A 24,278-nucleotide genomic window follows, 5' to 3' on the forward strand; every position below is an offset into this window, starting at 1 on the left:
ACTCTATTTGGATTTGCGACCCAAAGTTTAAGAAGCAGTGTTCTAAGGCATCTCCACTAAATGCTGCCATTGCAATTATAATACAGGAAAAAGTAAGAGAATAGAAAGCTCAACCACTGGATGGGCAAGTAAATAATTTGGCTGCTGGGGTGGGTTTTTTTTATATAAGAAACAAAACTTTGGACTTCTTCCTCAGTCTGCACATGTCTGAATTCGTCATACCGAGAATGGAATATATTTTTTTTAAAAAGACATTATTGGGTGGGGAATAAAGTTTTACAAAGTACAACGGCACCAAAGTTGCAAAAAGTTTATTTTTTATTTCTCATTTAAGATTAAAATGGTTAAGGCAACAGACTTTTAAGCAAATTAGAATCATTTTGTAAGTGAGTAATTAGACAAGCAAATGCTCATCTGTACAACTTACTACTAAAAATGTCTATGGAATGATAAATATGAGCTATGCTCAGTGTAACCGGCATGCTTTTGTAAACATAATTACTAGAACCAGTTAACTATCATTACACATAATTGAAAGACCATTGCAGACAGAATGGTAGTAGAAAAACGAATTTGTCTCGAAAAATACAAGCAGCAGTTGTGTACTTCGATCAAAAATAAGCAAATACTAACACTTTCAAGGTACACTGATTTTTTTATCTATGCCAATAGCTTACAGAAAGTGTTGGAACTCAACAGCAAAACCTTATGAAAAGCATTATACAGTTTGTTTTGCCAAACCTAGTATAAGGCTGCAAAAGGCAATGAGAACCAGGTAATATGTTGGATTGGACATTCCCAGCCATAGCATAATGCAAATGCTCAATGCAGCATCATTTATCTTGGCTTTTAAAGAAAGGCTCATGTGCAGAACAAATGTTGCAAAGTAATAACAGGCCATGATCAGCAGTATTTCTTCATTAGATGAATCCAGGAGTAATTTTAAACCTCGGGGATACTGTGATCCATCAAGCTTTTCATAACGCTTGAAGCCATCCTGAAAATAATAAAATCCACAAGATTAATAGAATACAGAAAAATATTCCAAACTTCCAAGGGTACAAACGACAGATAGCAAAATGCTAAACCTGCCACGTTAATTGATATATATTGTATTTCCCTGAAAATGAGGCCTAACTGGAAAATAAGCCTTAGCATGATTTTTCAGGATGCTCGTAATATAGAAGCCCTAACTCAAAAATAAGCCCGTTAAGATTGTCAACCAGACGGACTAATTTAGTACATCCCTTGCAACAGACGTATTGATTTATAAAGTAATAATATATAATTAAATATGAATATTTATTATTATTGGTATTAACACTTAAATGATCATATAAATTATAATGACATATTTGTAAATACCCAAGAGGACACCTTTGGAAGAGAGATAAACGGATGAACTTGAGACTTATTGCCAAATGACCAACTGGAGTACACGAATCCACAACACATGAATAACGTGAGCAGTTGATAAAAAACCAACGTGGTTATGTCTAATATGAATCTTCGTAATTCAATATGTGTAGTATCCAAGAGAAACATGATTCATATTTGTTCACATTCTCACAAATAAACAGTGAAATCATGACAATGTTCAGCAATCTTCTCCATCCTTTCAAAATGCTGCCTCAACATTTTATTTCACCTACTTAAAATGGAGACATATTTTGACACTTACCTCTTAATCATGTGTTCAAAGATCTGAGAAGGCATAATGGTGATGGTCACTACATTTCCAGCTGTTGACAAGATGTCTGCAATTTGAGAATCCTGCAAAGATTTTAAGAAGTAACAAATTCTTAGGACCTTAGTGATAAAAACTGTGGATCTGACATTTCTTTTACTAAAAAATGATTTAAATTTAATTTTTAGTCATTTTGAAGTATATTGAGTGAGGATGAGTGTCTTTTTAAAAAATATGCACATATGATGATATAGGATACAGCTCATTTCAGTAGAAGCCAAAAGTTAAAACACTTGAACAGCACCAGTACACTTCTGTAGTGGCTAAAACTCTCAGAAAGTATTTACACAGAGACTGGATAACCATCCAGGGGTGCTTTAATTGTGCGCTCCTGCCTAGCTGAAGGGGAGTTGGATTAGATAACTCCAGGGGCGGCCAACACACTAGTGGCTGTCAGGCAGCCTTTGCTTGTGGGGATGGGGGAACACTTTTCAAGCAACACACCAGTGGACTATAAGCGACTCACTATGTGTGTTGTGACACACAGTTTGGAAAGTTCTGATCTAGTCCATCAATAATTCTGTTCCTTACCCAGTTAAATACCCAGTAACCTAATGGAAGACTCATATACACAGCAAGGTTGCCTTTGAACTTCATACTCAAGGCTAGCACAACATTAGCAATAAAGAGTGCATAGCCGCTATCAAACAACTGAAGATATATTTCTAGTTATTTCCTATCAATTCTTTAGAAGCAGAAATAATACACACAACAATAAGAAAGCCCCAATAAACTGGATGCTATAACTGACATGAGGCACTGCATCAGAAAAGAAAGAGAAATGAAAATGCTGGGATGACACTAATGCTCTACCCCAGACATGGGCAAACTTCAGCCTTCCAGGCGTTTTAGACTTCCACTTCCACAATTCCTAAGATGAATTGTGGGAACTGAAGTCCAAAACACCTGGAGGGATGACGTTTGCCCATGCCTGCTCTACAAAAATGAGGGCAGAAATACCATATTGATTCATCATTACCACACAGATATATGAACTGTTGCTATCCAATTTATAAAGCTGAAAGCAAAGTAGACAATTGGCTCAAGACTCAAAGTATTCCTGAAGAACATGTCCATATTAATCTCGAGCATGAAGCCATATTGTCTATTCCAGGGCTTCATAAACTGTGTGTCCTGGGGCCAAAACGCATCTGTTCTGCAGAGTTTACAGTGGGTTCTGCAGAAGATGCTTCAGCTGTACTTCATAAAAAGCAAATTCAGCTTGTTTGGCAAGCCTTAAAAATGCTGATTTGTTATTAGTAAATGTTTGATTTTTATACCTATTTTAAATACCTATATACCTGGGGTCATGTAAAAATTTCTTAGACCAAAAGGGGTTGCAAGTGGAAAACTTTGAGAAGCCGTGGGCTATTCAGTATCTGTTACCTCTTATAAATGGTCTCTGAAATCACTATCACACCCTACAGGAATTAAATTAATGCAGCAAAACAGAAAGATTCACATGACAAATCGCTCTTATGGTCAGACTGTTTTCCTTAATTGTGGTCTACAAATTAAGGGGAATTTATCTATGCCTCATGCCTCATCAACATCTTTGTTCTCCAGTTTATTTATATATACACTCACAAAGTATTGCACTTACCTTGAGGCCAATTACATTCTGTCCATTGATTTCACAGATGTTGTGTTCAGTCAGAAGTCCATTTCTAGCAGCAGAGCTGTCTTTCACTATTGATGTTATTTTTCCATTTTTGAAAATGAAGCCAACATGTCCTGTGCTGTCCTTATGCATGGTAATAGTTCGCCCAAAAGGCCTGGTTTTTAAATTAAAAATGTATTTACAACTATTGGCACCTTAGTACATTTAAAAATATTTTAGATAAATTTAGTATGAACTTACTGATCTCACATTACATCACACAGCTGGAGACTCAACAAAACCTTAGCAACCCACCTTAATACAGCCCCCAAGAAACTGTTAACCAGATTTCCTGAAGCTTTACCTGTCACGAGCAATCATTGAAATTCTTTCTCCAGGAACTTGCTTCAAAACTTTATGGGCTTTATCAGAACTCCACCCTGCACAGTTTTCACCATTAATCTGCAAAATCTGGTCCCCGAACCGCAGGCCAGACAGTGATGCCGGAGAATTTGCCTGAACCAACTGGACAAATATACCCTAATAAAGACAGAACTCCACATTAATATAAACCAAGTATTTTATCAAATGTGTGTGAAAAATAGCAAAGAGAATTAAGTACACATGTATTGGCAATTAACTACGGTACTAATTTTAACAGCAAGTTCTAAATTGCAATGCCATTATCATTTTTAAAAATTACAGCTTAATGAACCTTCCTCCCAAATAAAATATATGACTTTATTAAAAGATGTTCAGCTACTACTTGTCTGCATAATTAATTTAATCAACCTTGTTATCTGTGAAAGGCTCTATTTAAGACTGCTAACAAACAAGGTATCAAGTGTGCAACCAGTTGTACAATGAGCAGCCATGCATGATGGTATTGCAAGCCCAATCCACTCTTGCTACCTTGACATTCAGCATGGAACAGAAATGCCCAACTGTTTCCAAAGGGAAACTTACACACTTGTAAGACACCTATAAGATTATACCTGATGTAGTAGACTGCCAAAATATTAAGAAAGCAAACAAATTCAGCCACAGAAAGTTCCTTGTGGGTTACCAATTCTATAACATTTTGCTAGACAGAACTTACAGTACGGACGTGACCTTTATCATACATACATTGTCCACTGATTTAAGCCGAAGACCAATTTTTCCATCCTGATCTTTACATAAGATTATTTCACGGATTCCTTGCTTGATTTCTGCTCGACGAATTCCAACATCATTTCCGGTGACAGGAGCAACCATGCAATTCAGTGCAGAAGGTCTTGCAACAATCTGAGTGTTAGGAAATATGCACATTATTTATATGCCTCTGATTTGAACAATGTACCTATGAATGTGGCATTTTAGGACAAAAATAAATAAATCCATGCAGACAACATAATTTGACTGTTCTAGGACAAGGATAGCTATCTCACAACTTATTTATATAATTTATATCTTGCCTTTTTCTGAGTTCAGAACCCAAGAACTGGCAGCTACAAGTAAAATATACATATTAATTGCTTTTATAAGACTCTTATGATGAATATGAAGTAGAACGTATGGGTTCTTGCTATTCAGGTAACCTAAAGCATCTTCCCTTTAAAAAAGCAGTAAATCCTAAAAGCTCAAAATCTGAAAACAATGTTGTTACACTAATACTTACTTCCTGAGAATGTACAGCAGGAACCACTGTCATGTTTCTCTGTATCTCTTCTTCATTCAGGCTTAAACCCATATACTGGGAAAGTTCAGGATACAATCTGGGATATAAATCTAAAGGAAGTTTAAAATACATTAAGTAATAATTTGAAAGACTTTCTAAAAAAGCAAAAAGTGTTTTTATAACAGAAATGTAGGCTACACATTTGATAAATACCCCCAACCAACTGTCTCTGATTCAGAGATCTTTGGAAAACAGATGCACATTTGGACTGTACTAAAAAAATTATGAGAGAGAGAGAGAGAGAGAGAGAGCGCAAGAGTTGATATAATAGGTAGAGTGCATAATAACAAGCATCTGAGCAATTCATTTTGCTATAATTTGATTTTGATGTTGTTTGTATTTAATATATTGCCTTGTTTTTTTAATATTGGTTTTTGTGTTATACCTACTCCCCACCCCCTACCCCCGCCTATCATCACTTACTTCCATCTTGAAAGGCAGGTGCTGAGGCTTCAGATAGAATTGCTGGATTAGCTGGGTTTGAAGCAAAAGATGTCTGGGCCTACAAAGAAGGAATGTATTTTATGGAGCTTGTTTAAAAGCATAATTATCTTATATACAAATTAATCATGTCTACATTAATTTCTTAACTGGGCCAAAAAAAAAAACATGCCAATATTCCTGTCCTGGAATAGCTCAATCTTCAATAAAAATAATTTCTACTATAAGATGTCCACTGACATACCTGAATTACTTTGTCTACCTTCAGGTCTTCCAAGGAAGGATATAGAGACATTTTCGGATAGTTTCACTGGAAGAAAAAAAAAACGCAAAAAGGAATCCTGAAATGAGTAAAACATTATTAGGTCCAGTTGTGACATAACCTATGTATCTATGTTTGATTGTATCTAAAGGAGGCAGTTGTGAGACCTCTATTACAAAATCCATTCCTGAACCCCTCTATAATGAACTATCGGCTAGTGTCCAACCTCCCCTTTCTGAGCAAAGTCTTGGAGCATGTGAGGCCTCCCAATTCTAGGGATTTCTGGAGGAAATGGATTATCTAGATTGATTTCAATCTGGTTTCAGGCCTGACTGTGGAACAGACAGCTCTGGCCGCCTTGGTGGATGACCTATGAAGAGAGCTAGAAAGGGGTAGTGTGTCCCTGTTGGTTCGCCTGGACCTCTCAGCGGCTTTCGATACCATTGACCATGGAATCCTTCTGGGTCGTCTTGCTGGATTGGACTGGGAGGCACTGTCTTACAGTGGCTCTGGCCTTTCCTGGAGGACAGTATCTAGAAAGTATTGCTGGGGGACTCCTGTTCGATCCCCCTGGCCATTGACCTGTGGGGTTTCTCAGGGTTCATTTTGTCCCCCATGCTGTTTAACATATACATGAAACCACTGGAAGAGGTCATCTGGAGTTTTGGAGTACGGTGCCACCTGAATGCGGATGACACCCCGCTCTACTACTCCTTTCCATCTAATGCCAAGGAAGCCATCTTGACCCTAAACTAGTGCCAGTCATCAGTAATAGACTGGATGAGGGCAAACAAATTGAAGCTTAATCCAGACAAAACAAAGATACTCCTGCTCAGTCGGAAGGCAGACCAAGGAATAATAATAATAATAATAATAATAACAATAATAATAACTTTATTTTTATACCCCGCCCCATCTCCCCGAAGGGACTCGGGGCAGCTTACATGAGGCCTTGCCCGACACAACAATATAATAACAACAGCAAGACAATAAAACAAATATCGCAACAATAAAACATCAGCATCAATAAAACAGACATGAAAATCAACATACAGCATAAAATGTTAAAAACAGGAAACTAATACACGGATCTGGGCCAAAGTGCAGAATATTTCAAAATGGGGAGAGGTAGTTTCACAGCTAAAATGGTCAATAAAGTGCAATGTAATAATGGCAAAGCATCAACGATGGAGCTATTGTTGAATGGACGGATAAATCAAACCTACAATGATTAATCATCGAAGGCCTTTTGGTAGAGCCAGGCTTTTAGGCTCTTCCGGAAGGAGAGGAGGGTAGGGGCCTGCCTGATCTCCCTAGGGAGTGAGTTCCAAAGCCGGGGGGCCACGACGGAGAAGGCCCTCTCTCTCATCCCCACCAACCGCGACTGCGAGGGTGGTGGAAGCGAGAGAAGGGCCTCCCCCACAAGCAAAGAGAACGTGCGGGTTCATAGGGGGAAATGCGGTCTCTAAGGTAGGTGGGTTCCAAACCGTTTAGGGCTTTGTCGGTGATAACCTGCACCTTGAATTGGGCCCGGAAAATAAACGGCAGCCAGTGGAGCTCCTTAAACAGAGGTGTTGAATGCGCCCTGTAATTCGCTCCAATTAGAAGCCTGGCTGCCAAGCGTTGTACTAATTGTAATTTCCGGGCCGTCTTCAAAGGCAGCCCCACGTAGAGCGCATTGCAATAATCCAGTCTAGAGGTAACTAAGGCATGGACCACCATGGTCAGTTCAGACTTCTCGTGGTATGGTCGCAGCTGGTGCACAAGTTTTAATTGTGCAAAGGCCCTCCCGGCCACGGCCGACACCTGGGCCTCAAGAGTCAGCCCCGAATCCAGCTGCGGACCTGCGCCTTCAGGGGGAGTGCGACCCCGTCAAGCACAGGTTACCACCCAATACCCCGATCAGACGTACGACTGACCTGGAGGACCTCTGTCTTGTCAGGATTAAGTCTCAGTTTGTTCGCCCTCATCCAGGCCAACACAGCGGCCAGGCACTGGTCCAGAATCCGAGGGGCTTCCTTGGATTTTGGTGGAAAAGAGTAGTAGAGTTGAGTGTCATCTGCATAGAGATGGCACCATACTCCAAAACTCCGGATGACCTCTCGCAGCGGTTTCATGTAGATATTAAAAAGCATGGGGGACAGAATAGAACCTTGCGGGACCCCACAGGTCAATGGCCAGGGGTCCGAGCAGGTGTCCCCCAGCTTCACCAACTGGGAACGGCCCTCCAGGAAGGACTGGAGCCACTGCAGTGCAGTACCCCCAAGGCCCATCCCAGAGAGCCGTCCCAGGAGGATACCATGGTCGATGGTATCGAAAGCCGCTGAGATGTCCAAGAGAACCAGCAGGGTCACACTCCCCCTGTCCAGTTCCCTGCGGAGGTCATCCACCAAGGCGACCAAAGCCGTCTCGGTACTGAACCCAGGCCTGAAGCCAGATTGCGATTGGTCCAGAAAATCCGTATCTTCTAAGAATCCCTGGAGCTGAGAGGCGACCACCCACTCTAAGACCTTGCCCAAAAATGGAAGGTTAGAGATTGGTCTGTAATTACAGAGATTGTTCGAATCCAAAGAGGCCTTCTTCAAAATAGGCCTTACCACTGCTTGTTTTAGGCTGGATGGAAGTTTGCCCTGCCCCAAAGAGGCATTAATTATTGTCACAAACCAATCAACTAACCCACCATTGGCCTGTTTTAAAAGCCAAGATGGGCAAGGGTCCAGGGCACAGGTGGTCGCCCTCACCGCTCCAAGAATCTTGTCCACATCATCAGGCTGCACAAGCTGAAACGAATCCCACAAGATCGAACAGACAGATGCCTCGGTTACCTCACCTGGAATAGGGATTCAGCCTGTGCTGGACGGGGTCACACTCCCCCTGAAGACACAGGTCCTCAGTTTGCGGGTGCTCCTGGACTCGATATTGAACCTGGTGGCCCAGGTATCAGCAGTGTCCAGGAGGGCCTTTGCAAAATTAAAACTTGTGCGCCAACTGCGCCCGTTCCTTGAGAAGGCAGATCTGGCCACGGTGGTACATGCCTTGGCTACATCCCATCCGGATTACTGTGCCGCGCTCTACATGGGGCTGTCTCTAAAGAGTACTCAGAAACTTCAGTTGCCTCAAAGAGCTGCAGCCAGGTTGCTAATTGGGGCTGGCTACAGGGGGCAGACAACCCGCGTTGAAGCAGCTCCAATGGCTGCCAGTCTATTACCAGGCACAATTCCAAGTGCTGCTTATAACCTTTAAAGTACTAGACAGGTCCAGGCTATTTGGGTGACCGCATCCCCTTGTATAAATCTGCCCAGGCTCTGAGATCTTCAGGAGAGGCCCTTCTCTCAGCCCCACCTCCATCTCAAGCTCAATTGGAGGGAACAAGAGAGAGGACCTTCTCGGTGGCTGCCCCTCAACTCTGGAGCTCCTTGCCCAGGTAAGCCAGAATGGCCCCCTCCCATCTGTCTTTCAGGTGTCAGGTTAAAATCTTTTTATTCAGGCAGGCTTTCAAAGAAGGTTTTTAAGATCATCAGGAGCTGCTGTGATTTTATATGCTTTTAATAATGATTAATACTATTAAAATATACAATATATAAGTATTAAAAGCTATATTACAATACAAGTTGGATGCTGCTTTGAATCTCCATATGGAGAGAAAAAGTAGGAAATAAATAAACATAATAATAATAGCAATAATAATCTATCAGTTTATAGATATTTTATAGATATTTAATTTTATAACTCACTATGCAAATTATAGTACTTATGATCTGAAACATTTTCACTTAGAAATATGTTTGACTGTACTGTTCAGGGCTTGCAGGCAGGCAAATACATACACCAGGAGTGGGAACAATATGGCTTTTAGGTATTATTGGATTACAATATCTATTAGCATGAAACAGGATAACCAACAATGAGTAATGATTGGAGTGCAGTACATCATCATCTGGAAAGGTATATATTTCATAAACCTGGGCCTAGATAATTGAAATCTTTATGTATGCTCCTCCACACTCTAAAATTAATGTAGTTTGGACACAACTTTAACTGGCATGGCCCAATATCATGCAATCCTGAGGGCTGGCAGAGACAGCTAAAGGTCTTGTAAAACTACAACTCACAGGATTCCACAGCCTTAAGGCATAGCAATTAAAGGGGTGTCAAACCTTATTAATTCTATAGTGAGATGCATAGCCAGTTTTGGAGCTAGATAATTATGTCTATATGCAAAGAAAACTTACAGAGAAGTACAATTAATCCTCCTGCTATTCAAAATTATATTGAAAAAGCACTCAGGAAGCTGAAATTCACTATTGCCCATTGCAAACTCAGTCATTTTCTCTTATCACTCTCACTCCCAAGTATGACTTTTATGTAATTTAGCTAATCACCACCTGAAAAAAACTGTTTGCAATGGAAATAAATATACAACAGGGAGAACTGCCAATTTCAGAATGTTCCCTTCTACTGTTGGTATTCCAACAGTTTACTGGATAATAGTCCTTCCCCCTTTTACGCATAATGGGAACAAAAAGAGAAAGACCTCATTCACAACTTTCAAAATATCTATCTAATTAGATATCCACCAATTTGGACAGTCACACACTTTTTACAACATAACCTTTACCTATTCCAAACCTTTGAAACTATGAAATAAAATGAAGTAAGTTTCTTGTCTGTGCTGAAGTACAGATAATAAAAAATGGAGGAGGCTTAAATAATTTCAGTTATACAAGAATTTGAAGCATCGATTTGTACACTCAAATTCACTAATGGACCACATATCAACTTACTCTTAGGATAACATTTGGCAACTAGAATGAAATGCTTCTTTTTCTAACCAAACACTTAAAATATTTCAGGATTTGCATGTAACCAAGGAGATGTCTAGTGACTGGCCAAATCCTTTGAACCCATGAGTAAAACAAAATGGATACAGATCTAAGAAAATAAAGGTCCTTAAGGATTCTCCAGCATTTCAATTCTCTTCAGAATATTACTCATGTTCCAGCTTTCATTAAAAGCCAGAAGATATTAGAAACTGAGATACTAATTTCTGTTTGGAAAAATCTCTATAAACATTTTACAAATAAGGTTCTATATTTAATCTTGAATATCTGGCCCTAAACTTAGTAAGCAAGAGAGAAAGTTTAAGCTGTTGAATTATCTTAGCCCCAGAAGCAAAGCATCTCATCACAAGGCAAGTTAAATATTGCTGTGAATTTAGCAACATGGTAAGAAGCTTGTTCCCCATTCTGATAATAAAGAACTTCGCTTTTTAGTTAAGTCAGACCAATTAAAAAAGAACTGCGAAGCTTGAAACCGAGCAGGTTCCAGTGGATAGCCAGAATATTTCACAGAAAGCCACATGTACAATTAGCAGTTTACTGAAAAGAAGTTGTGGATATGTGCTACAGTTCCACACACAACTTGACAGGTAAAGCTGAGATCTATGAGTGCATAGATGAAACAATACCACAGTACTGATTTACATTCTAGACAAAGGTTAACATTTGGGAAGGGGGTTAATAGGGAATGAATTGAAAAGAGATTCTCAATACATAATATCAAAGTGACGGCAGAGCAGTATTTATTTAAACTGACTCCCAGGAAAAGCAAACAGAAGCTGGGCAAAATCCAGTTCAAGATGAATCATCCCTAGGAAATGAGGATGGAAATATATTTGTTCAAATAGGGACAGATCAGAAAAAGGCCAAGAAAATACAGCAGAACATTAAAGCTCAGTGGTATGCAATATGTTATTTTCCAGATGATTTGGCCTACAGCTCCCAGATTTCCAGACCATTCACTACACTGGCTTTTTTAATCCAAAACTTTTCAAGAACTTAGAATGGATATACAGTAGAGTCTCACTTATCCAACATAAACGGGCCGGCAGAATGTTGGATAAGTGAAAATGTTGGATAATAAGGAGAAATTAATGAAAAGCCCATTACATTGTGATTTTACAAATTAAACACCAAAACATCATGTTTTGTAACAAATAGAAAAAACAGTTCAATAATAATAATGATAATAATAATAATAATAATAATAATAATAATAATAATAATAATAATTTTATTCTTATATCCCGCCCCATCTCCCCGAAGGGACTCGGGGCGGCTTACATGGGGCCATGCCCGGGTACGACAATACAAATCAAATAAAAACATTAAACAAATCACCAAACAATAAAACTACAACATGATTAAAAACAGTCATAGAAAATCTATATACAAAATAATATTAAAATCACGATGTGGGTCAAAAGATCCAGGCCAAGGTGCTAAGCACACAGTAATGTAATGTAGTAAGTACTGTATTTATGAATTTAGCACTAAAATTGAAAACATTGACAACAAAAACACTGACTATTAAAAGGCCGACTGTGTTGGATAATACAGAACGTTGGATAAGTGGAGGTTGGATAAGCGAGACTCTACTGTAAATTGTTTTGTTTTTTTAAGATTCAACTGATTTTAAAACTAAGAATTGAAAGACAAAACGTCTCTAAAATGTATCTCATTCAAACTACAAGCAATCCCCAGGTTTAGAACAAGATAGGTTCTGTAGATTTGTTCTTAAGTTGAATTCGTATGTAAGTCAGAACAGGTACATTTTTAAAATGTAACTCCAGCAATAGATAGATAGATAGATCGATCGATCATAGGAAAGGGATAGCATAGGAAAGCATAGGAAAGGGTTAGCACCCCTGTAGTTTTTGTTTTGCTGCCTGTGTCCCTGTTCAACGAGACAGTCAGATATCCTTTGGATGATAGTGTGACATCTACCACCATCTTCAGCCAAACAGTTCTGTGTCTGCTATCCTTTATGCTCCTCTGGGGAGATTGCCCTACATATAAAACTTAAAAGTCAAAACTCTCTAGAATACTTCACAGGTACTTGAAGTCACAATAAAAGAAAATCATATTATAATGAAGAGCAGTAAAATACCTCTAAGTCTAACAGATCATCTGTCAAGTGTTAAGAAGTCTATTTTTAAAAGTTTATGTCAGAATATGGTGGTTTTTGCCAAAATAAGAGTATAAATACAAACATGCACAAAAGGAATACAGAAAAAGACTGAGAGTATATTATCTAATAATGCTGATACTTCATCACATACATATAGACATAATATATATATATATACTGGCAGTCCCCGAGTTACAAACATCTGACTTACAAATGGCTCATAGTTAAGAACATGGGTGAGTCAACAGGAAGTGAGAGAAATCTACCCCTAGGAAGAAAAATTCACTCCTGAAAACATTATTATGGGTAAAAGGTGTCTCCACAGAAGCTTTCTCACCAATCCTTGATTCCACAACAAGCCATTTTTTTTTTCAAAATCCAATTATCACTGGGTCAGAAAATGAGGCAAAATCTTCTGAACCTGGGACACAAACAGCAAAACAAATATGACAGGGGTGTTAACCCTTTCCTATGCTATCCAAAGCTATCTATCTATCTATCTATCTATCTATCTATCTATCTATCTATCTTTGGCTGGAGTTACACTTAAAAATATACCTTTTCCAACTTACAAACACATTCAACTTAAGAACCTATCTTGTTCGTAATTTGGGGATTGCTTGTATACCATATATACATACCGTATGCAGATGGTAGAAGCAGGAGGGCAATTCAAAGGAACTGGAAGAATAGTTAAAAGGGGGTAAGAGCGACTGGATTATTAATTTTAAAAGCACTAAAGGAAATTGATGTGACTGTAGAGAAGTGTATCTTTCTTCACTTCCTATGACAAGCCCTGTATCACATATCCATTGCTACAACTGATATTCTGAGGAAGGAAAGCTAAAAAATAGAAACAAATAGTGGTGACAGTCCTCATCAAGACTGATCAAATATAGCAGTCATGACAGAAGACATTCTCTTTTGGACCAGTAACTGGTTATACAGAACACTGGGAGTAAGAATACATGGGCATACCTTCCATATAAAAAAACCAAGATTTCCCATAGGTCAGTACTGAAATTGGCTTTTGCTAGCATGTTCATAAATGCAATTGAGATAAGACTAAGAAAAGAGATGGTAAAATTGACAATGCCAAAATTGTTTAAGCAAATTAAAACAAATGAAATTACAGAGCTCCAAACTGGGGAAATGGGCACTAAAATAGCAAAGGCAATTCAATCTAAACAAACGTAGTGATACTGAAAGACACACACACTCAATCCGAATATCACATATACAGTGAAAGGATGTGACTTTGCAGTGAAAGTGAATGGCCAGAACAGTGGTGATGGTATATAGCTCAATACACATGTTTAAGCAACATGGAACTGCTGTATGATGGTGTCTGTTTGGAAAGAAACCAAAACTGAAGCCACAAATATCAATGTTTTGTACAATTCTATGCTGCATCCACACCTATAATAAGGTACTGAGTTTGGGTCATCATATCTTAAGACATACAGGTGAGTTCAATTTACATTTCTCACAACCAGAATGCATAGCTCTCTCAGGACACCTGAGTAGTGGAGTGAAACAGAGGTGAGTGTATGAGGAAGGTGAGTTGAGCTGCAGTTTTGGCATAAAGTGACTGGACTGTGTTACCTGCCTTAGATGGAATGGGAGAAAGTAACTGCAGTATTGGCATCACTGAAGGAAAGGGTTATGAAAGGAAAAAGTACCCTTTGCTAATGGGTAGTGGTGTTACCTGGTTCCCCACATTTACATCAGTTACAATATATGACTAGGAGACCAACTTTAACATAAATTTAACATAAATATAATAATAATAATAATAATAATAATAATAATAATAATAATAGTACACTTTATTTATAGACTGCCCTATCTCCCCGAAGGGACTCGGCGAGGTTTCCAACATGTAGGGCAAACATTCAATGCCAAAAGGGAAGGCATACAAACAAATTACATCAGGACAGACCACAGCCAGCCAATAGTGACATAAAGCAGCTCCACTTATAAGTCAAAGTAGCATTTTAGCTTAGAAAATGGCAAAATGGAAAATAATAAAGGCATATAAAACTATGCATTATACAGCCTCAACTTCCCAAAACTGAAGGGGGGGGGGGGTTTCAACCAAAAAGAGTTTGTCAAGCAATTATCTCAAAAATAATTCTGGTAATGCTAGTGACTCTTCTCACATGTTTCGGAAACTGTGATGCGAATTAGATGGCTCTTCAGAAACAGAATATTGTAATCTATTGTAAAACAGAACACAAAATAATACCATATCTCTATTTATTTGTCTCATCCTGATTTTACATTGATTGAAACATGAGTGCAGTAGTGCATTCAGCCTCACGGAATCTGGTAGAATTTATTGCAAACAAACAATTTACCATCAGTAGTAATCTAATATCATCAAGTACAAAAGTTAGGATGGGCCATATGAGTCTGCAAGACCTGCAACAGGGTTTTTGACCTTGAGGGCATGTCTCCACTGACCACTCAATATAGACTGAAAGTAGGATGGTCCCATTCACAGGGTTGCCATAAGTAGGAAAGCTAGCAACCACTATATGGCTACATATACACACAGAGATGACAGAGAATATATATATTAAGACACACCTAAAGTCAAGGCAGCAACTAATACACCCTAATTTAATCTCTCTTGGTTTGTGGTTTTAAAAAAACAAAACAGAAAACTCCTAGCTACATCTAAAGTACACACCCGCAGCAATGGAAAAGACATCGTATCATGCAGAAAAACCAACAACTTCCTTCTCCCACCTTTCAGCAAACATCCTGTAAAGAAACTGAAAATGGATGCCGCCTCCTCCATTCTGCCTCCTCTAAGGAATCAAAGCCTCTCAGTGCTTTATTCCCCCCCCCCCCCCTCCCAATAAAGTATTTCAAGGAAAATGGGAACTGGCAAAGCTTTCCCTTGTCTCTCCCTTCCTGTTCAACCTGGGCCTCTGTCTCAAATAGGAGGAGGAGAGGAGGTAGAGGAAAAGGGGGAGGAGGAGGGGAAAGAGGGGGAGGAAGGAGGAGGAGAAGACAGGTAGAGAAAAGAAGAGGGGAGGCAGAGCAGGAGAAAGAGGAGGGAGAGAAGGGAGAAAGAGAATGAGGACAGATATCAATTAGAGAGGAGGGGAGGAAGAGGAGGAAGAAGAGAAGGAGAAAGAGGCAGGAAAGAAAGAGGACAGATAAAAATGAGAAAGTAGGAGCATGAGAGGAGGAACAAAAGAAGGAGAAAGGAAGAAGTGAAGGAGAAAGGAGAGGAAGGGAGAGAAGGAGAAAAGAGAAAAGAAGAGGGGAGGAAGAGGAGACAGATGAGGGGGAGGAAGAGGAAGAAGAGAAGGAGAAACAGGCAGGAAAGACTGATGGAGAACAAGGGCAAATGTAAATTAGAGAGATGAGGGGAGGAAGAGGAGGAGGAAAAGGCAGAAAAGAAAGAGGACTGATGAAAATGAAGGGAGGAGTGTGAGGAGGAACACAAAGAGAAAGGACAGCAGGAGACTGGTGAGAGGCGGGGGAGGGAAAGGAGGAAGAAGAGGAGAAAGGCAGGAAAGAAAGAAAAGGAAGACATGAAAATGAGAAAGTAGGAGTATGAAGAGGAACAAAAGGAGAAAGAGGAGGAAGAGATCTGGTGCGATTGTTAAGATCTTCTGAGGAGACCCTGCTCTTGGTCCTACCTCCATTGCAGGCATGATTGGCGGGGAGGAGACACAAGGCCTTCTCTGTGGTGGCCCCGAGGCTGTGGAATTCCCTCCCCAGTGACATCAGAACAGCACCTTCACTCTTAAGCTTCAGGAAAAATCTTAAGACCTGGCTATTTAAGCAAGCCTTTGGAGATTAATATGACCCGTAAGTATGACGAAACTAGTGTAAGAAAGGCAAAAGCAATTGGTTTAATGCAGGCATGGGCAAACTTGGGCCCTTCAGGTGTTTTGGACTTCAACTCCCACCATTCCTAACAGCACATGCCTGGTTTAATGTTTACAAAGCTCAGCTGGTGCTAGACCTGTGATGTTTTAATCATTGAAAGATTATTTATAATGGATATGGATATGCTTTTACAGTTTTATCGGAGCCCCCAGTGGCGGAGAGGTTAAAGCCTCGTGACTTGAAGGTTGGGTTGCTGACCTGAAGGCTGCCAGGTTCGAATCCCACCGGGGAGAGCGCAGATGAGCTCCCTCTATCAGCTCCAGCTCCATGCGGGGACATGAGAGAAGCCTCCCACAAGGATGTAAAAACATCAAAAAACATCCAGGCATCCCCTGGGCAACGTCCTTGCAGATAGCCAATTCTCTCACTCCAGAAGCAACTCAGGTTGCTCCTGACACGAAAAAAAAAAGTTTTATAATATTTAAAATTTTAAAATTTTATAATATCTATCTATATAAAAGGGTAATGAAATTTTGGCCTAGGACAAAACAACAAAACTACACATCCCAGAAACACTAAACTTGGCAGCACAATCCCTCATCCATGCCTCTACATTCATACAACAAAAAGCTCCAGCTACTCCAGAAAACGGCCAGGCTTTGAGACTGCAAGGCTATTCACTGCTACTCCGCCTGGCCAACAAAGGATTCTCATACGCCACAGCAACGTGTGGCCGGGCAAAGCTAGTAATAGAATATAATACGTATAATAATGTAATATTTTACTGTTATTGTCTGAGTATGGCATTGGATTATTACCATAGTTTGTAAGCCGCCCTGAGTCCCCCTTTTGGGGGGGGGGGGGTGAGAAGGAAGGGGGTAAGTAAATACAGTAAGTAAATTAATGAAGAGGGAGATGAAGGGGGCTAAGGAGAAGAGGGCAGGAAAAGGAGGAGAAAGAGGAGGGGGAGAAGAAGGGAGACAGATGAAAATTAGAGAGGAGGGAGAGTACGAGGAGGAGGAAGAGGAGGAGAAAAAGGAGAAGGAGAAAAGAAAGGAGGGAGAAGAGAGGGAGGTGAGTAAACCTTCCTTGCAGCCAAAGGCCTTGTGTGTGTATTTGGGGAGGGGGCTTCAGACGCTCCCCCTTTCTCTCTCCGACTCAGACGGCCCTCCCCTTCGCTTCCGGCACGTCTCGTCTCAGACCTAGACAAGGAGCAACAGCAGCCATACAAATCAAGCCCCCCACCCCCACCCCCACCCCGACTCTTTTCTTCCTCAGGTGACAAACAATCCCCACAAAATCACGAAGGTCTGGCTGACGGCGGCGTTGCTCATATTTGAGGCCTCATTTTCTGAGGGAGAAAGAAGGCGCCCCTCCCACCACCATGCCCTTGATCTACCACAGGCCCCGGCCTCCCTCTTTCCCTCTCACACAAACACGGAATGGACTCGCTTTCTGTTTTAAGTCGTTCTCACCGAGCGGCCTTGGCGACGACTCCTCTCCGCAGCCCGTTAAGCGATGACTCTTGAGGCGGAGGCGCTTCCAGGAGGAACTGCCAGGGAGGGAGCCCTCCGCGCATGCGCAGACGCCGGCGCCCGGGAACACTCGTGACCGTGGGCGAAGCGGGTGAAGGGGCAGAAGGGAAAGCGCGGGAGGAGTCAAGCCTGGCGGGGGCCGCTTCCCGTCTCCCTCTGTGTCGTGGCCGGCAACTTCTGTTCATAGACTCCTCCAGTTGGAAGAGACCACAAGGGCCATCCAGTCCAACCCCATTCTGCCATAGAGGAGTACACAACCAGAACACTCCCGACAGATAGCCGAGGAAACCATCAAAATGAACAAAATCTGGCTATCAGCATTTTTAAAAAACACTCAGTAAACGGGAATTCCATTCAGGAAACAATTAGGGCCAGAAGCATTATCTCCTGATGTTTCGCCCACACAATGGCAGGCTTCCTCAGAGACTGAGGTATATACCCCAGAATGGGGTTGGATTGGATTGTCCCTATGCTATATATACTTCACAACTTATGAGGATGCCTGCCATAGATGTGGGCGCAACGGCAGGAGAGAATGCTTCTGGAACATGGCCATACAGCCCGGAAAATGCACAGCAACCCAGTGATTCTGGCCATGAAAGCCTTCAACAACACAATCAGGGCCAGCTAACACTCCCCAACAAAGGATTCCCCCAGGCAGGAAGCAGCCATGCTTTGAAGCTGCTAGGCCATTCAATACTAATCAAGCTGGCCAATTGCAACATTCACACCTGCCTCCAACAGACAAGAGTTCTTTTTCCCACATATATATATAAACCACATTTGCATAGTTTCCAACAGACCTCACACCCTCTGACAATGCCTGCCATAGATGTGGGTGAAACATCAGGAGGGAATGCTTCTGGAACATGGCCATACTGCCCGGAAAACTCACAGCAACCAGGTCTACTTAATGTTTCAGTTAAATCTTTATTTTCCTGCTGAAGTTTGCCCATGCCTGCTATTGATGTAGTCTGGAATCATATTGGCTTTTTTAGCTGCTGCATCACACTCTTGACTCTTTTTCAGTTTGTAGTCTACTAAGACTCCTAGACCCCTTTCACATGGACTGTTTTCAAGCCAGGTGTCCCCCATTGTATATCTCTGCATTTCATTTTTTATTGCCAAAGTGTGATACTAATAATAATATAATAACTTTATTTTATATCCCACCACCATCTCCCCGAAGGGACTCAGGGTGTCTTACACAAGGCAGAAGGTGCCTCAAAAATACAATTGAATAAAATATATACCCATGTAAACAAACAACATAAACTCAGAATCAAACAGGGCTCATCTATCAATGGTGATAGCTAATGTAAACATGGCCAGGTTGTAAACAATAGGGCCATGGGAATGGGAATAAGTGCAGAACTGTAATCATGGGACAAGGGCATGAAATAAAGTGCAAGGCTGCATAACAAATTCATAAATCAACTAGGGACTAGGCATTGTTTGAATAGCCAGGTCTTCAGGTCCCTATGGAAGGAGAACATTGTGAGGACTTGATTAATCTCCCCAGGGAGGGTGTTCCAAAGCCAAGAAGGATCTCTCCCTCATCCCCACCAACCACAGGGCCGAGAGGAGGGCATCCCCGGCTGATCTTAGGGCTCTTGCCGGTTCACGGGGCGGGGGGGGGGGGATGCGAACCTAAGGCTTTGTAGGTTAAAATCCTCACTTTGAATTGGGACCAGAAACTTATCGGGAGCAAATGGAGCTGCTTTAGTGAGGGCATCATGTTCTCCCCATAGCTAGTTCCAATTAGTAGCCTTGAAAGTAACCTCAACAACCTGGCTGCCAATTTTTGTACCCGTTGCAGTTTCCGAGCCATCTTCAAAGGTATGGCCCGTGAGGTCTCTACGATTCTATGATTCTATGTAATCCCACATAGAGTGCATTGCAGTAATCCAGTCTAGATGTAACTAAGTCATGGCCAAGGTGCTACAGTAGAGTCTCACTTATCCAAGGTTCTGGATTATCCAACGCATTTTTGTAGTCAATGTTTTCAATATATCATGATATTTTGGTGCTAAATGCGTAAATACAGTAATTACAACATAACATTACAGCGTATTGAACTACTTTTTCTGTCAAATTTGTTGTATAACATGATGTTTTGGTGCTTAATTTGTAAAATCATAACCTAATTTGATGTTTAATAGGCTTTTCCTTAATCCCTCCTTATTATCCAAGATATTAGCTTATTCAAGGTTCTGCTGGCCCGTTTAGCTTGGATAAGTGAGACTCTACTGTAGCACCATTGTCAGGCTACAATTCCTATTGACTTAGTGGGCAAGAAGGGTCTTTCAACCCAGAAAAAACAACATGGAGAGGGCCACATGTTGCCCACCTGTGGAACTAAAATCAGTGAGCCTTTCTAATTAGGGCACATCTACACTGTAGACATAACGCAGCTTGATAGCACTTTAACTGCAATGGCTCAATGCTATGGAATCACACGGGTTGTAGTTTTACAAGACCTTGAGCGTCCTCTGCCAGAAAGTGATGGTGCCTCGCCAAGCTACAAAACCAAGGTTTCCCATCCCTTTTCTAATGAGTTTTAACATGATATTGACCAGGCATGGGCAAACTTCAGCCCTCCGGGTGTTTTGGACTTCAACTCCCACAATTTTTAACAGCCAGTAGGCTTTTAGGAATTGTGGGAGGTGAAGTCCAAAACACCTAGAGGGCCGAAGTTTGCCCATGTCTGGTGTTGACCATCACAGTACCTCTCCTTTGATCAACATTTGCATTGAAGTAGTCACCACATTTCCTGAATATATATCTGCTTTTTATTTTTTATTTTATTTTGGGTTTTTTTGCCCCAGTGTGAGTCATTTTACATTTGCCATTTTATTCCTTGTTTCCCCAGTTTGGGAAAGTAATTGACAATCTATTTTTGTTTTAACAACCCTAATGATTTTGCATTATCAGCAAACATCAGCAAACTTTTCACCCCTCACTGACCAGCTAAAAACAAGATTTTAAAACATTGTAGTTAACTAGTAAAATCATGAGTTTGCATGATAACTCTGTTCTGCGATGGCTTTTTCATATATACAGATTGTCACTTGATTTTTGCCACAGGAAGGTATGAACCAGTTCCATATATTAAATTGGGGTTACTTTTCTTTCTTTCATTAGGGTACATTTATATGAGGGGGAACTTCAAAGCGACATGCTTCTTTGATCACATTTTATAATATTTTGAATAACATTTACCTCTGAAAGTTTGCTGAACAGGGAAATATATTATAATGTGTTTGTATTCACTTCTCCCAACATGTCTCATGACAAACAGCTGTGTTCCTCATATTTTGTTTACTGTGAAGAAGAACAGTTGAGTTCTGGTGCCTGAGCAGCTGATTTCTTGGTGTTGCAGATTTTCAGCAAAACCCACAGTTGATTCAAATTGATTTCCACAATGTAGCCCTGTTTAAGAAAAATTAATCTTCACAGTTTCTTTTCAGATATGAGGCACATTATTTCACAATCACACCATGTCTCCGTTATTGAATTATAGAATGATTCAGAGGCTCCATCTACACTGACCAGATAATTGAACTGCATTATATGGCAATGTAGACTTTCATAATGCTTTTCAATGCAATTAAACTTTTTTATGAAACTGCACTATATTGTCAGTGTAGATTGGGCCTGACAGTGCATTAACACTGTAGAATTAATGCAGTTTGACAGCACTTTAGCTGTCATGGCTCAATGCTATGGAATCATGGGAGTTTGGCAAGACACCAACACTCTTTGGTAGAAAGGGCTAAACACGCTGTAAAACTACAACTTCTATGATTCCATAGCATTGAGTCATGACACCTAAAGTGGTGTCAAACTGTATTCATTTGACAGTGTAGATTAGAGATGTGCATAGTATTTGTCTCATTTGTTTCATTCGTGTTTCTGTTTCGTATCGTCCATTGAAATGTAACAAAACAGAGAGACCCCCAACTTCGGGAGGTCAGAAAAAAACAGATCAGGGCCTCGATGAAAGCTGGGACACGAAACCGAACCAGGCAAGTCCCAAAAGCCCACCTCAAGCGTAGATCCAACTTAAGACCCCTTGTTATTTTGTGGGACTGATAGATTTGTGTTTTGATTTAGATGTTCTTTAGCTTTAGGATTGTTTAATCATATGTTCATAGATTTTAATTTGATGTAATTTGCATTTTTTTCCTTCTCGCGTCTTGTTTTCTTTTTCCTGTGCAGTTCTAAAATGAGTCTCCTTTGCTTATGAAGCCTTCTTAATTTCAGTCCCTATTTTTTATTAATGTATTCTATTTCATAATTGATGCCGCCAGAGACTTTGGAGGTTGTAAGGAAACCACATTTGTATGCTTTTACCTTCCCAAAAGTGAATTCAAGGCATGTCAAGATGTCTTTGATGGGGAAAAGGGGTACAATTCCAGAATTTGAGCAAGCATGGGCAACAGCAATAATGATGTTATGGGGAATTAAACAGGTAAATAATCTCTCAGAGATAGTAACAGTGACACTTCAAATGCCTGTTGTTATTAATGTGCAAATGGAGCCAATGATCAACCACGCTCGCCTATCTTTTTTCCTTTGAAAATGAAAAAAACCCCACACGATACATAAAACCCACATAGCAACATAGAATACAACATACTCCAACATCACCCACATTGATTACAGTGATTATAGTCAGAAAGTAAATCTTTCCGTATCTTACTATGGGAAAGAGATGCACAATGCTATTAGCTATTGTAAATAGAAAAAATATAAATTGATCCCATTTTACATAGAGTAGATTATGTGGTTGGTCCATACTTTTTTGATGCACACCACAGTCCACTTTTCCAGAAGGGCAGAGACCTTGAAGACACAGATCCATTGCATCTTTCTAATAGCATGCTTTTTCTACTCTTGGGGGAAGGCAGAAAACACCATTTAGCTCTTAAATAGATCCATTTGATCACCAAAATCACACTAAAAGACATTTTTGCTATTTACTATTATGATTATTAAAAGTACAAATTTCTTTAAATTGTTGCATCAAAAGACAAATCTAAATATTCTGGTAGGATCATGGGTTTTCCTGTAATCTCCAGCATTTGGAATTTAGATCGGTTGAAATTGAGACTGCATGAGGCTTTTATTCCATGTTTGTTTCCACATTTATTCACTCATATTTATGTTTTAATCCATGTCCCAGATTATTTTGATACTGCAGTGGCAACTATATATGGATTTGAGTGATGGTTTCTAGATTTTACCTTAAAAACTATGATAGGACAATTGACAATATAGTTCTAAAATATGAGGCACACCAACCAGCAAAAGACAAATATAAATAATGCTGTGCCTAATGACAGAACTGAAAGGAAGTTAAGATACTATCATGTGAATATTTGAAATTTAAGTTGGAAGCTACACAACACAATAATGGGAACAGAGATAATGTGACGTATGAATTAGAGGATGCTAAATATAAGAAATTCTGCTGTACTTGAAAGAAGTGAGCCAAAGTGCATGTATAAAAATCAAAGTACACATGTCATATGTACGAGTTTGAACCACAAAGGCTCTGACATTCAACCATCCCCACAATCATAAAGGTAATGTCAAAAGTCAGACGCCAGTTAGAGAGCAAAATAGTTTATTTAAACAATGTCCAAAAAATAGCTCAATAAACACAAAAAGGCTTAAAACACTTAACTTCAGTGTTATTAAGCAAAATGAACAAGAAAAAACTCCAAAAACAAAAGCTAGCAAATAAACCGGATTAACCAGATATATAATCCAGGTTAAACTTAAAGTTCCTGGACTTGACCCAAAAGTTCACAATGGACTAAGCAATGAAGGCAAAAACTAAAGCAAGCAGTATCGAAGCCCACAAGCTCTTCTAAAAACTTAAAGGTTCAAAAGGAGTTCAAAAACAAATAAACGCCCAAACCGTTTTGGCGAACTCTCAGTCGCAAGCAGCAAAGCCAGAGGGAGAGCGAGACACTGGCAAGCCCGCAGCAAACCGCTGCTGGAGCACACACCAAAACAGAAGTTAAAGGAACAGAACAGGGGAGCGTCATCAAGCCGGTTCGAAGTCGAGATAAGCTGGCAGCTTCAAGCCGCTGCAGAAACAAACACCAAGCCAAGAGTTAAAGGGGCAGAGCGGGAAGACA

General features: G+C 40.2%; 1 protein-coding gene across 1 annotated transcript; it reads right to left on the reverse strand.

Annotated features, from left to right (window-relative positions):
* Positions 1-296: 296 nt before the first annotated feature.
* Positions 297-18,219, reverse strand: sdcbp (syndecan binding protein). The gene is made up of 9 exons (XM_003219630.4): positions 18,067-18,219; positions 5,753-5,818; positions 5,491-5,569; positions 5,008-5,117; positions 4,476-4,634; positions 3,712-3,887; positions 3,351-3,522; positions 1,682-1,773; positions 297-997 (listed from the first exon to the last, which is right to left on the reverse strand). Exons 2-9 carry the CDS (start codon positions 5,801-5,803, stop codon positions 943-945), a joined length of 894 nt encoding a protein of 297 aa, XP_003219678.1. The 5' UTR covers positions 5,804-5,818; positions 18,067-18,219; the 3' UTR covers positions 297-942.
* Positions 18,220-24,278: the final 6,059 nt, after the last annotated feature.

The sequence above is a fragment of the Anolis carolinensis genome, chromosome 4 (genome assembly GCF_035594765.1).
Source record: "Anolis carolinensis isolate JA03-04 chromosome 4, rAnoCar3.1.pri, whole genome shotgun sequence".
In the NCBI taxonomy this organism is placed as follows: domain Eukaryota; kingdom Metazoa; phylum Chordata; class Lepidosauria; order Squamata; family Dactyloidae; genus Anolis; species Anolis carolinensis.